The sequence below is a fragment of the Aulonocara sp. 'chitande type north' Nkhata Bay genome, linkage group LG22 (genome assembly GCF_057382095.1).
Source record: "Aulonocara sp. 'chitande type north' Nkhata Bay isolate Kocher_YH1m ecotype deep benthic linkage group LG22, A_spYH_male_GT1.1, whole genome shotgun sequence".
In the NCBI taxonomy this organism is placed as follows: Eukaryota; Metazoa; Chordata; class Actinopteri; order Cichliformes; family Cichlidae; genus Aulonocara; species Aulonocara sp. 'chitande type north' Nkhata Bay.
Window position 1 is genome coordinate 49,133 of NC_141364.1, and position 12,641 is coordinate 61,773.

General features: G+C 36.8%; 1 protein-coding gene across 1 annotated transcript; it reads right to left on the bottom strand.

Annotated features, from left to right (window-relative positions):
- Positions 1–5,848: 5,848 nt before the first annotated feature.
- LOC147303063 (N-formyl peptide receptor 1-like) lies at positions 5,849–11,098 on the bottom strand. Its single transcript, XM_086280079.1, has 3 exons — positions 10,991–11,098; positions 8,133–8,342; positions 5,849–7,465 (listed from the first exon to the last, which is right to left on the bottom strand). The coding sequence occupies exons 1-3, from the start codon at positions 11,096–11,098 to the stop codon at positions 6,647–6,649; spliced, it is 1,137 nt and encodes a 378-aa protein (XP_086136205.1). The 3' UTR covers positions 5,849–6,646.
- Between the last annotated feature and the right edge of the window lie 1,543 nt (positions 11,099–12,641).

Sequence of the window (12,641 nt, forward strand, 5' to 3'; positions counted from 1 at the left end):
ATAAAGGTTTAATTTTTTTTTTTAAAGTACTCAGGACTCAATCACAGCCACTGTGAGCATTTCCTATTTAAAAAAAAAAAAAAAAAAAAATTAACTCTCTTGATGACAAGAGCCTTAACGTAAGAGCATATGAACTCATTTATGGTACAAAAAATAGAAAATAAAGTCTCAGAGAGTTAAAGAGTTAATAAAAAAAAAACATTTGGAAAATTACAGCAGACAAAGAAGATAAAGGAAATATGTTGCAACAGAATTTAAAAATTAATATTAATCGAGAATGTTATGTCTTGAATGTTGTCTGGTGCTTTCCTATAGACATTATCTAAGTATTCTTTGCTATTTGAGTGAATTAAAGGGTCTTTTTCTCACTGGATCAGAACACACATCCATCGTTGAAACAGTATTATCTTTACTCAAAAAAAAGATTACAAAATATTACACAAAAGTTGTGTTCCGAAAAGCAAGAAGCACTTAGTACCTCAGTGCAAAATCAGAGCACCTGAAGGTGCTTTAGGTAAAAGCTCTACAATAATACAGAGAAAACCAACAGTCAGACATCCCCCTATGACCAAGCACTTGGTGACAGTAGGATAAAATGAAGGAAAACTTGAATTCACTTTACACTTTACAGCAGGAACAGCCATAACAACCGATATGGAAAAAAAAAAAAAGTCTCAGCGCAATAATAAACAATAATAATAATAACAAAAAACAAATTTCAGTGATTGCTTTCAGACATGCCCACCCAAAGGAGAAAGAGATTATTCACTTGGCATTTGATGTGCATTAAAGTGGACATAAAACACTACCTAGCCTAATTTACACCACGGAGCCTTGTCCCCCCAAAAATGTCACAAATTTAATACTTTCTGTGAGGCTGTGATTTAAAATACAATTTTTAGAGCATGGGCAGTGCCATCTTGCCATCTAAGATATTGCAGTTCTGCTAAGTTATTCCATTTTAGCAAACTTCTTTTGCTTCTGCAAAGTTTTTACAATTTCTGCAACTTTTCAGCTTTTTCAGCTACTTTTTGCATACAGCTTCAGCTTTAAGCATCCACACTGCATTTTCGCAGGAAATGCAAATTTTTCTAGTTCTTATCAATTTTCAAAGCTCATGTTTTGTTAGTTCACTTGTCTTTAGTGTTTGGGTTTTAATCCTCTCTGCTTTAAATCTCTGCTCGTGCAAATAACCAATTATCTATTATGAATGTACAAGTGTGTAGAAAAAAGGATAAAGCTGCTATAGCAGGTATCCATGGATTTAATGTATAACTATAAAGGTGCATGGCATCATATTTTTTTACATTTTTGAGCAAAACGTGAACTTTTCAACTTTGCACTCAAATTTACCAAAATTAAATTGTAAATTTTTGCATTTCTCTGTATTGAAGGCAGTTGGAAACACTGGTGAGCTCATCTTTCTCTTTTTATTCCCAGTGCAGAAGGCGGTCACCTGGACTTGTTTGCTTATTTTTCATTACTTCGCTAGCAGGACTGATTAGGAAATTTAGAGTTTTTTCTGTCATTTATAAATCTTGTTTGAAGATGGTACTGATGAAAATGTTGAACTGCAATTATCAATAAAATGTTGTTGCAGCTTAGCTTTGTGTGATTCCAGCCTTTAGAGTTACCTTCTGAATCAGTAAATAAAACTCAGCCTAAATATTCTGCTTTTAAAAATGATGATAATAATAATAATAATAATAATAATAAATATAATAATATAAAATAAACAAAGTGATTCTATGGAACTGTGACTTGTGCGATTCTACCTGTCCTGTGCAGGGATTTTTTCCCATTGTCCACATACATCTTCAGCCACTTTGCACAGATCTTAGTGAGAAAGTCTTTGTTCTTTATTGTTCTGACCCGATCAGCATCCCATTTCAGTTTGATCATGTCAGCCTCTGGTTTCAGTGCGATCCACGTCAGTGTCTTCATGTCAAATTCAAGAAAGCCTTCTCCGTTATAGCCATACTTCAACACTCCGGTCACACTGTCAGTGTTTTCATCCCATTCACATCCACTTATCCTCTGTATGATGTGGACACCTGAGAGAAAAATAACAGAGATGACAAAGGACGATGAAGAGTGTAAACTGTGTGTGGTTATTTTCAGAGGTTTATGTAATGTTCCTGATTCAGGCCTTGAACATAACTCTGAGTCTGTCAGTGTTTTTAATAATAACGTAATGCGCTTTATATTATTCAAGTGTCAAAAACTGATTCAATGCAGGAGTCATCTGATAAATATTTCATCTCTTGCAAACAATAAAAAGCAGAAAAACTTAGTATATCCAAAAACGAACCTAGTTATTTTCAATAGATAAAGTATTGCAAAATGCACATTTTAAACCACTCAGTTTTGATCAAGTATATGATTTATCAGGATTTGAGATCAGGCGTAACAGAAAATACTGCACCTCCACTTTGGTTGAAACGCTGCTTCCATCTAAAAATGTGGCCTCTGAAGACATTTGGCTGATCCTCGAAACACTTCTGCGTGTACCACTCCAGCTGCTCAGGATTAGTTTGTAATATTTTCTTTGCCCAGTCCAGTTGTGGTTTTAATGTCTTATTGCTGCTGTCACAATAACCTGTCTGAATGCCGTCAAACACCATTACACCAATAAACTCCGGAACATTTGGGACTCCAGAAGATCCACAGACAAAATACTTCAGTGAGTGTTTCACTGCAGGACAAACAGTGTTTATAATATTAAGGAATTAAGCACAAAATATACAAACATCATCAGAAATATGATGCATTCATTATGACCAAGCTATAGGAGTATTCTCATTGACAGCAATACTGTGTAACCTTTATTTTGATAAAAACATGTGGGCACAGGACCAGTATCGCTGATCTGCTTTGCACGTGTCAACATCAGCATCTATCCAAAGTAAACGAATTAGAAACTTTGTTGTAAAGCTGCTTTAATAAGCTATTTCTGACATGAAACTTTCAAGAATATATTCTAAATATGTACTTTTAAAGCTGTGTACGCCAAAACGTTTTTAAACACTTATGAAAAACTGGAACTAAAACTCAGTTCTGGTGTTGTGCCAAAAATCGCCTGATGCGAAAAACTGATTTCCAATGTTTCCGTGTGCTTTTTAAATGTGTAATATCTTTACGTTCGTTGGTAAATAGACTTCGGTGAACAGGGTTTTCAAAGGGGTTACTTATAAAATATATGAAATGATCAGTTTTTTAATTACCGTGTACAATTGTCCTTACATTATAACCAACCCGGTCCTTTTTGTCCACTTAAAATATTTTTACGGAATTATTGTTATATTTCTGCTGTCTTCTTGGACAGATTACTCTTAAAAAGACATTTTTAATGTCAACGAGATTTTTTTAACTGCATAAATAAAGGCTATATAAAAGTCACTGCCAAAAACTGATTGCGGCTTCTACTTTCTTACGGGAATATTGTCTGTGCCTCAAGATGACTTGATCAGTGGCGTGTCCAGCAGGGTGGCCTGGGGGGGCACAGGCCACCCCCCCAACCAGACTGGCCACCCCAGGTGCCACCCCAAAGGCAAAACAATAAAATTCAATCAAATATCAAATGTCCGATTATGTTTTCACGGTGAAGCTCAGATATCCGAGTGTAAGTGAATGCAGCATCGGTTTCTGCGCTTTGTGCATCACGTTAGCAAAGGTAGGAGAGCCAAGCACGAAAGATGGCACCGCAGGAAACAATTTTTCGGTGAAAGAAAATGAGGCCAGAATAAATGTCCCGGTAAGTAATATTAAGTTTGTTGAGTTTAGTAAACTTCGGTGAAATTAGAATACCAAGGAAAAAACAACACTTGAAGAATTATTGCAGCCGTCGAATATTTCAGACAGTATGCTACTGAGGGGAGCTAACATAAGAGTTATGAGTTATAATATATAATCCAAGTCGTAACATTGCTGTATGGAGCTGCAGATTTGGTTGCAGGTTAACATAGCTGGACTGGCCATCGGGCATACCGGGGATATGCCCGGTGACTTATTTTTTATTTTTTTTTGTAACGGCATGAACAATGAGAGGTGGTGGATTGGCCAGATGCAGGTCGATGTGTAAAAATAACTCAGTTGTTTGGTGGTGGCTATGGCGGGGCTTCCACAGAGGCCAGCAGGTGGATGAGGGAAGGGGAGGCAGGTTTCATTCAAATGTTAGTCTTTTCAGTTGTTTCCCCACTTTTTTCAAAATCAAACACCAGTTTGTGAGAAGATTATCTTCTTTTTTTAACAGGCAGATAAAGTTTTACATTGGAATTGGCTGATTTGTCAATTATTTGTTACAAATGTTCGTATTTTAATATTAAAAAATGTTTTTGCCCAAAACATATGTGCACTATATGTCAGTAAAAATACTATGCAAATATTGCTGTCCTTGAATGCTGAGTAAACACTGACAAAGCACTGATTGTATCTCTTGTACTTTATCAACGCAGTATCTAAAAACTTTGCACCGTAGTGCTTAAAATCTCATTCTAATAAGAGTTAAAAGCACATTCAGTTATTAGGTTTACAGGGTTATTTAATTATGGTTAACGGTTGGTAGAATTTTTTTTAAACATTATCTGCCAATTACATCTGCCACCCTTCTCCAAATCTGTGCCCCTACCTGGCCCCCCCAACAAAAATTTTCTAGACACGCCACTGGACTTGATATCATTCATGAGGGATACATTTGTTTCACATGGTATAGAGCAACACGATATTTATAGTAATTTAAATACGGACAATCAGTTTTTGGCAGGCGATCACTTTTTGGCACAACACCGGGATAAAAACTTCAGGTTTGTCCGAGTTCACTAAAGTAGCTCTCTTTCTACCTGTCTAAATCACAATGTTAACTTGGAGCAGGTTATGGTCAGAATTTCAGAAGCGCGATGTGTTTACAGAATTCGCTGCAAGTTTTAAACGCAAGATCCTCTGCTGAGGAAATATGTGATTTTGTTAAAATCGCCGTTTCTTACCTGCCAATAAATCACAGCATAACTGAAGCAACAAAAGTATCTTCATCTTTCCTTTATCCTTAATTTTAGAACGATCATTGCTCATGTTGCAGAAGTATAAACCGGAAATAAGTCCTTATTTAAACTTCTGCAGAGATTATGAAAACAGCCGATGCCGTCGCCAGCGTTTACCTGTACCAGCTTGTACCTGTACCAGCCTGTCTGCCGAAACCACTCCCAAAACACGAGCAGGCGAAGGGAGAAATGGTAGCGATAAGGAAGCCGGAAATGCATAAAAGGACACAGTAGGCCTCTTGTGCAACTTACTATGATTCCTATAATAATATACTAATAATAATTAAAATAATTTCTTTATATCATTTATTCATTGCTATTGTGTTTTCCTCCTTGTAGTAGTGTTATCTGTGCACGCAGTCTTTTCTGCCCTTTTTAATCGCTTGATGTAGCAATGGACAGTTTTTAGTTGATAAATAAAGGTTTAATTTTTTTTTTTAAAGTACTCAGGACTCAATCACAGCCACTGTGAGCATTTCCTATTTTAAAAAAAAAAAAAAAAAAAATTAACTCTCTTGATGACAAGAGCCTTAACGTAAGAGCATATGAACTCATTTATGGTACAAAAAATAGAAAATAAAGTCTCAGAGAGTTAAAGAGTTAATAAAAAAAAAACATTTGGAAAATTACAGCAGACAAAGAAGATAAAGGAAATATGTTGCAACAGAATTTAAAAATTAATATTAATCGAGAATGTTATGTCTTGAATGTTGTCTGGTGCTTTCCTATAGACATTATCTAAGTATTCTTTGCTATTTGAGTGAATTAAAGGGTCTTTTTCTCACTGGATCAGAACACACATCCATCGTTGAAACAGTATTATCTTTACTCAAAAAAAAGATTACAAAATATTACACAAAAGTTGTGTTCCGAAAAGCAAGAAGCACTTAGTACCTCAGTGCAAAATCAGAGCACCTGAAGGTGCTTTAGGTAAAAGCTCTACAATAATACAGAGAAAACCAACAGTCAGACATCCCCCTATGACCAAGCACTTGGTGACAGTAGGATAAAATGAAGGAAAACTTGAATTCACTTTACACTTTACAGCAGGAACAGCCATAACAACCGATATGGAAAAAAAAAAAAAGTCTCAGCGCAATAATAAACAATAATAATAATAACAAAAAACAAATTTCAGTGATTGCTTTCAGACATGCCCACCCAAAGGAGAAAGAGATTATTCACTTGGCATTTGATGTGCATTAAAGTGGACATAAAACACTACCTAGCCTAATTTACACCACGGAGCCTTGTCCCCCCAAAAATGTCACAAATTTAATACTTTCTGTGAGGCTGTGATTTAAAATACAATTTTTAGAGCATGGGCAGTGCCATCTTGTTAGAAAACAGAATATGACATTACTAGGTTGGCTGGTTGCTGATAGTAGTCCTACATTAGTCCAATAACTATGTTGTTGACTGCCCTGTAGACATCATTGGGTTGAGATCTGGATTTTGAACACTGTAGTACTTTTGTGTTTCAGGTATTCTTTTGTTGATTTGTTGTAGCTCTTCTGAACTTCAGGATCATTGGAAGAAACTTAAATTTTAGTCAGTGCTGTCTGACTCTTTCCTACCACTACAAGACTGCCGTGTTTCAACCCTGAGCTTTAATCCAAAGAGCGATCAGTGGAGTGAGTCATCTGGCCGTCTATGTCATCTGCCAGGCCTCTTTTATAAATTCTTATCAGACTCTGTCTAAATCCCTCACTGACTTTTAGCCCCATGCAGAAGTATAACAGTGGGTTCACACAGCTGTTGAAGTAGGCAATACCCTTTGCTACAGGGAACCAGATTTTGAACAGAGCGTATTTACTGTCCACCATCTTCACCAGTAAGAGGCAGTGGTAAGGCGCCCAGCACAGGAAGAAGGCAATGACCAAACATGCTAGTATACGTAGAGGGCGGGTCTTCCCTGACAGGCGGGTGCGTCGGATTCCCACAGCGGCCAAGATATAACAGACCAGAATCACCATAAAGGGAATTATGAAGCCACACAGGAAGCGGATGGAGTAGAGAGCAACTTTGGTGCTGTTGTACCCTTCTGCGTTCTCTTTTGGATGAAGAGAGCACATACTCAGGTTCTTCTTGCACAGATAGACTTGGCGATGGATGAAGTAAGGAATGCTGAAGAGGATCGCTGCTATCCAGATACAGACTGCCACCACCCTCGCTGCCCACAGGGTGCGACGACGCTTTGTGAAGACGGGCTGCCAGATGCAGAGCACTCGATCCAGACTGATCACAGCCAGCAGGAAGACAGAGCAGAACATGTTGGTGTATTTGAAGAAGGCATCGAACTTGCAGACGAAGAGGCCGAAAGGCCAGTGCTCAAGGAAGAGCTTCTTAGTGAGAGAAAAAACTCGTGTGAAGCAGAAGATCAGGTCTGCTATCGCCAGATTCACCAGCCACACGTTGGTGACCTTTGGCTGTGGATGAAGAAGAAGATAAAACACGATGGAAAAGTGAAGAAAGGAAAAACAAAAATGAAAGATAATATTTACGTGAAACAGTAACCAGAATGGGATTTTATCAGCTATTATGAGGTCCTATTTATATAAATGTTGCTACTAAACATAATCCTCTACCTTATTTCAGGCTCAGTCGTCTTAAACTAGTCCAAACGCTAAACAAGTGCCTTTTGTACATAAACTTAACTTAACTTGATAAACTTAATCACATCGCTCTTGAAATAGAAACAGAAATTAAGTTCAAAACAGTCTTCTAATTTATGTGTCACACTTCAGAGTGTGGGGAGTTTTGTTGGTATTTCACCTTGGAAACACCATCCATTACTAATTCTGTTCATCTGTGTGAAATGAATGTGGTGATAACCGCATCCCAGTAGGTGAAAGAGGTTTATATTTATATGCATTGCTCACTCAACACACACACACCATAGCTATCACATCCCAGGCATATGTTGTGAAACCACCTACACCTATCTCCTACACCAGTAAAGGTCACAGTTTCTTAACCCCAAGTTTATTTACTGTCTTTACAGTAGAAAATAAATATGACCCCACAGACTTCACTAAACAGATTACTAACAAGCTCAGAAGGTATTTGAAAGGTATTATCCACTGAAGTATTCACCTTAAATTTGAATCCAGCCACCCAGATGACCATAGAGTTTCCTGTGATGCCGAGTACAACAGTCAGTGCATAGAGAATGATACTGACATTGTCCATAATGGCACTGATGCCCACCATAGTTTCCTGGTCATCTTTAGAAGGCTTGACTGTGTTGGTGGGCAGAGAGTCATTGGGAAACATGGCGGGGCTGAGAAAGAGAGAACAGGAAAACTGACAAAATGTTACTCATCCATGTATTTCCTCAACTAACTGACAGAGAGGAAAAAAAGATAATATTACTTTACTTGACTTAATTCTTGGACTCTGCTAGAGTAGCTGTGCATGATTCACAGTTTTTAAAAAGTCCCTGTTCATGATGATAGTTGCCCACTTCCTTGGGTTCATCCTCAGTGTGGAATAAGTACATTTACCTTTTAGCTACCTTTCCTCTGATTGGCTGGTCCACACAAAAAGGTTTGGACAAGTGGGTGGGACTAAAGTACTTATATTCAGAGCTGCATGCATGAGGTGAACACATTTACATCCGGTCTCACTGATATCATACAAATACAAGAATGGAGAAGCTGTCTGAAATAGAGTCAGACAGCTTATCCTATTCTTACAACTTGATCTCTATTGTCAACATACAGAAAGTACTGTTTAACAATTTAAACAGTCGGAAGCTTGTTAAAACAATTTCATATTGTGTTTGACATTTGTCAGTTTTTAGTGTCTTCCTTTTTTAGAGTAAGCTGTTTGTTCACTTCCTGTAATTTTCTTATGCATCGTTTTCTTTGTGACTTTCTTGCCGCAGATAATTTATCCAATTCACAAGGTTTAAAAGAAAGGTACAATTGGATATCATCTGCATACAGATGATAGGAAATGATAATAAGGCCTAATGGAAGGACATATAATGAGACAGACCAGAATGACTGCAGATTTACATTTTTTATTTAAAAAAAAGGATATATGTGGACTCCTGTTGACTTTGGTATATATTCAACATTCAATAGAAATGGTTGAATAGCTTAGTTAACTTTAAATATGTATTAGCTAACTTCCATTATATGGAAAAAGGGGATTCAAAGAAAGCTTGTAGAATTTCCATCTTCACTTTTTTAGCACAGACAACTAAAAATGGCCTGTCTATTTCAGAAGCTTTTCATATCTGCAGTAATGCAGTGGGTTTACATCACTGCATCTGATGCTTTGCATTGCACGTGGTGATGTAGAATTTGGATGGCGCAGTTCGACCTTGGAAACACTTTCCACACTATCACAGTAGCAGGCAGGAATTCACTCCTTAGAGTGACACATTCTCTAACAATTGTTTGTAGATGCAGTCTGGAAGCCTTGGTGCTTGATTATATACACCTGTGGCCCTGAATGTCATTGGCACACCTTAATTCAACGATTTAGATGGTTGAGTGAATACTTTTTGCAATATAGTGTATATAAGATCCTGCATATCATCCTACTTTGGACTTCTGGCCTCTTCTTTAAGGTTAAATAAATCAATTTTACAGAAATTGCCTTACCAACTTGGTAACATTATTCCTAAGACTCTACTCAAGAATCACCAGATGTGGGGTCCTTAATATGACCATGAAATGCTTTCAGGAGAAAGGTTTTACACTCTGAGGAAACAAAGGTTGAGCTATATAAAAGGAAAAAAGAAGAAAAGGAAAAAAAAAAAAAGGTTAAATAAAGTCCAACTTTATTAACTATGTTTAAGAAATAAAACTGTTATATGGGGATTTTAAATATCACATCATAGGTTCCTTTAGAATATTTTGTTACTTTTGACCTCTGATTTCAATTTTACATTTCACATCTGCTTTTCATTCAAGCTAATCCCAAAATTCATCGTTTTTACTGCACTGCAAACTCCTTGATGTGCGTTTAAAAAGAAGAAAACGAAACACAGTATAATACTATTCCCCTCAAAGTACACACTGCCTTTGAGCTTGCTTCAGGAAAGGTATCTGAGTCCAAACTCAAAACATTGGATAAACTAACCCATGACCATGAAACCTTAATTCTATCATTAATGATGAAGAGTATATAAAGATAAAAGATCATAACTTCATGAGATTAGATAAAGATATATATTCATTATACATGGATTTATGATTTTGAGCACATTAAACCATCAAACAAAGCTACAGGAAACTGTCTCAAGATGTTAACAAAACGTGATATAAAACAAGGTATGTTCAGGAAAGTGTTATGCCAAGAACTGAAAATTATTAGTCTTACCAGTGGAAACAAAAACAGCAGCTCTTCAAAAGAAAAGATCCGAGATAATGAGCACAAAGGCGGTTTCTGCTGTTTAGAGATGTAAAGCTGCAGCAGTCAAAGGAGAAATAAATATGGCACTGCAGGGACTGCACAGTTTTCTTCAACCACACACAGGAAAGGGAAGAAGAAAACCACCACTGTATTGTGGTTCTATGTTCAGCCACTCAAATTAAAGCTTACATTCACATCTGTCCACCAAACATGACTCTGCAGATTACGTCTTTGACCCTTAGAAGAAAAAAGACATATGGCCTTGTGTTGTTTTTGGTATGTATTCAACATTCATTAGAATTTGTTGCATAGATTAGCTAAATTTAGATAACCAGTTACTCTTTTCCATTATATGGAGGAAAAGGGTTTCAAAGAAAGCTTGTGGAATTCCCCTCTTCTCTTTTCTAACACAGAAAGGTGCAACTAAAAATGGTCTGTCTATTTCAGAGGTTTGGTTATACTTGCACTAATGCAGTGCACGTTTGGGGAACTACTCTTTTGTTGCTAGAAATATTCCTCTGTGTGTGTTTGGTTGATGATTAATGGTTGATCAGCAGCTAAAGAAAGCAAATGACACCACTTACCCAATTCAGAGTTGTGGGAAGCTGCAGCCTGTCCCCACTGCGATAGGACGAGAGGCAGGGTACACCCTGGACAGGTGGCTGGTCTGTTGTGGAGCTAATTACAATCATTTGCACCAGTATTCATTGCTATAGGCAATTTAGAATCACCATGAGCTTTGGGAGAAAGACAGAATATACAGTCACAGGGACAATGTGGAAACTCCACACAGGAAAAACCTGAATTTGAACCTTGAACCTTCTTGCTGTGATTTAAGAATGACCAACAACCACACCGCTCTAGTGCAACTTAATGATTTGCTGTTTGAAAATTAACAAAAAGAAACTCTAATTCTTACAACTTGATCTCTATTGTCAACATACAGAAAGTACTGTTTAACAATTTAAAATATCATATGATATTTGACCTCTGACCTCTCCTTTAAGGTCAGTAGAATGATTTGATGGCTAAAGTGATAATGATCCTATACGAAGCTATTTAAATCAGTTTCTTACTGCCATTGTTGTATTAAACAAATGTGCATATAGGGAAAGATACACTATATCATTCATCTGCCTTCAAACAAATAAAATATTTTGACCAGAAGCATATTTTGTGAGGTCAGAACAGTGAGGTCAGGTCAGTGATCTGTTGGGTTGAGTCTGGACTCAGTTATGTCTTCCACACCAGACCTTGCTTAGTGCACAGTTGGAACAGGAAAAAGTCATCCCCAAACACTTCCCAGAAGTAGAATTATTTTTTCTAAGTGTGGTAGGACTTGACTTAAGCGGTCAAAGAAGTGCAGGAGACTGATGCTGTCCAGTGTAGCAAGTGATTTATTCACCATTTTGTGACCCAAACAATATTTACAAAGAAACAAATAAGAAACTCAACTCTATAATAACCTCAGTTCAAATAAACATAACTGAACTTAAATCAACGGAAATTAAGGTCAAACTGCACACAGCTACACTGACCTGAACCCCCCCCTTTTTTTTTTTTTTTTTTCCTTGAAACACCTGAGTTATTCTGCCTAAATAGTCCACTTAACCAAACAATTTATCCTCTGGACTATTCCATTCAGTAGGTAGGTAAGATGAACATGATTATATTCAAACCTCTACTACTCCTCTTTACTGGCAACATAAACTCTGTGGTGTAATCAATACATATTACAACAATAAATCTATTTCTTCATAAACCCTCTAAAATCAACTTTATTAAATTATAAGAGTTCTTCCCCTTCTGCACTTGGTCTCTTCCTGTGACCTCAGATGAACCCAGAAGCTATAAAGCAGGAAGTAAAACTAAATTTCCTCCTTTTGTTTCTGGAAGACAGGTAGGTAAGGTAAGTTCTAAACAATACAAATTAACAGTTGAAATAAAGAACATGTTAACTTAACAAACTTGTAGGGATTGATTTAAACCAAGATGTTATATTATATAATCTGTGAAAGTGCAAAACATAAACAAACCCGGGATAGTAGATGTTTGCCTTTTGCAGATTACATGTGAAATATGGTTAAATCAAAACAAGAATGTTAACTAAGAATATAGACAAATGGTCTTCTCACCCACTTTGGCACACTAAGCAATTAATTGATTACGGAGAGAAGAAATTAATTTACTGGTTAACCGCTCACTGACAAGTGCAGTTCATTAGGTTTTCTAGGT

Coding starts and splice junctions, on each gene's coding strand:
- LOC147303063 (XM_086280079.1), bottom strand. CDS start 11,098: ATGATTGTAATTAGCTCCACAACAGACCAGCCACCTGTCCAGGGTGTA. Junction 8,343..10,990: donor TTCCCACAACTCTGAATTGG/GTAAGTGGTGTC, acceptor ACATTTTGTCAG/TTTTCCTGTTCTCTCTTTCT. Junction 7,466..8,132: donor TGGCTGGATTCAAATTTAAG/GTGAATACTTCA, acceptor CTTCATCCACAG/CCAAAGGTCACCAACGTGTG.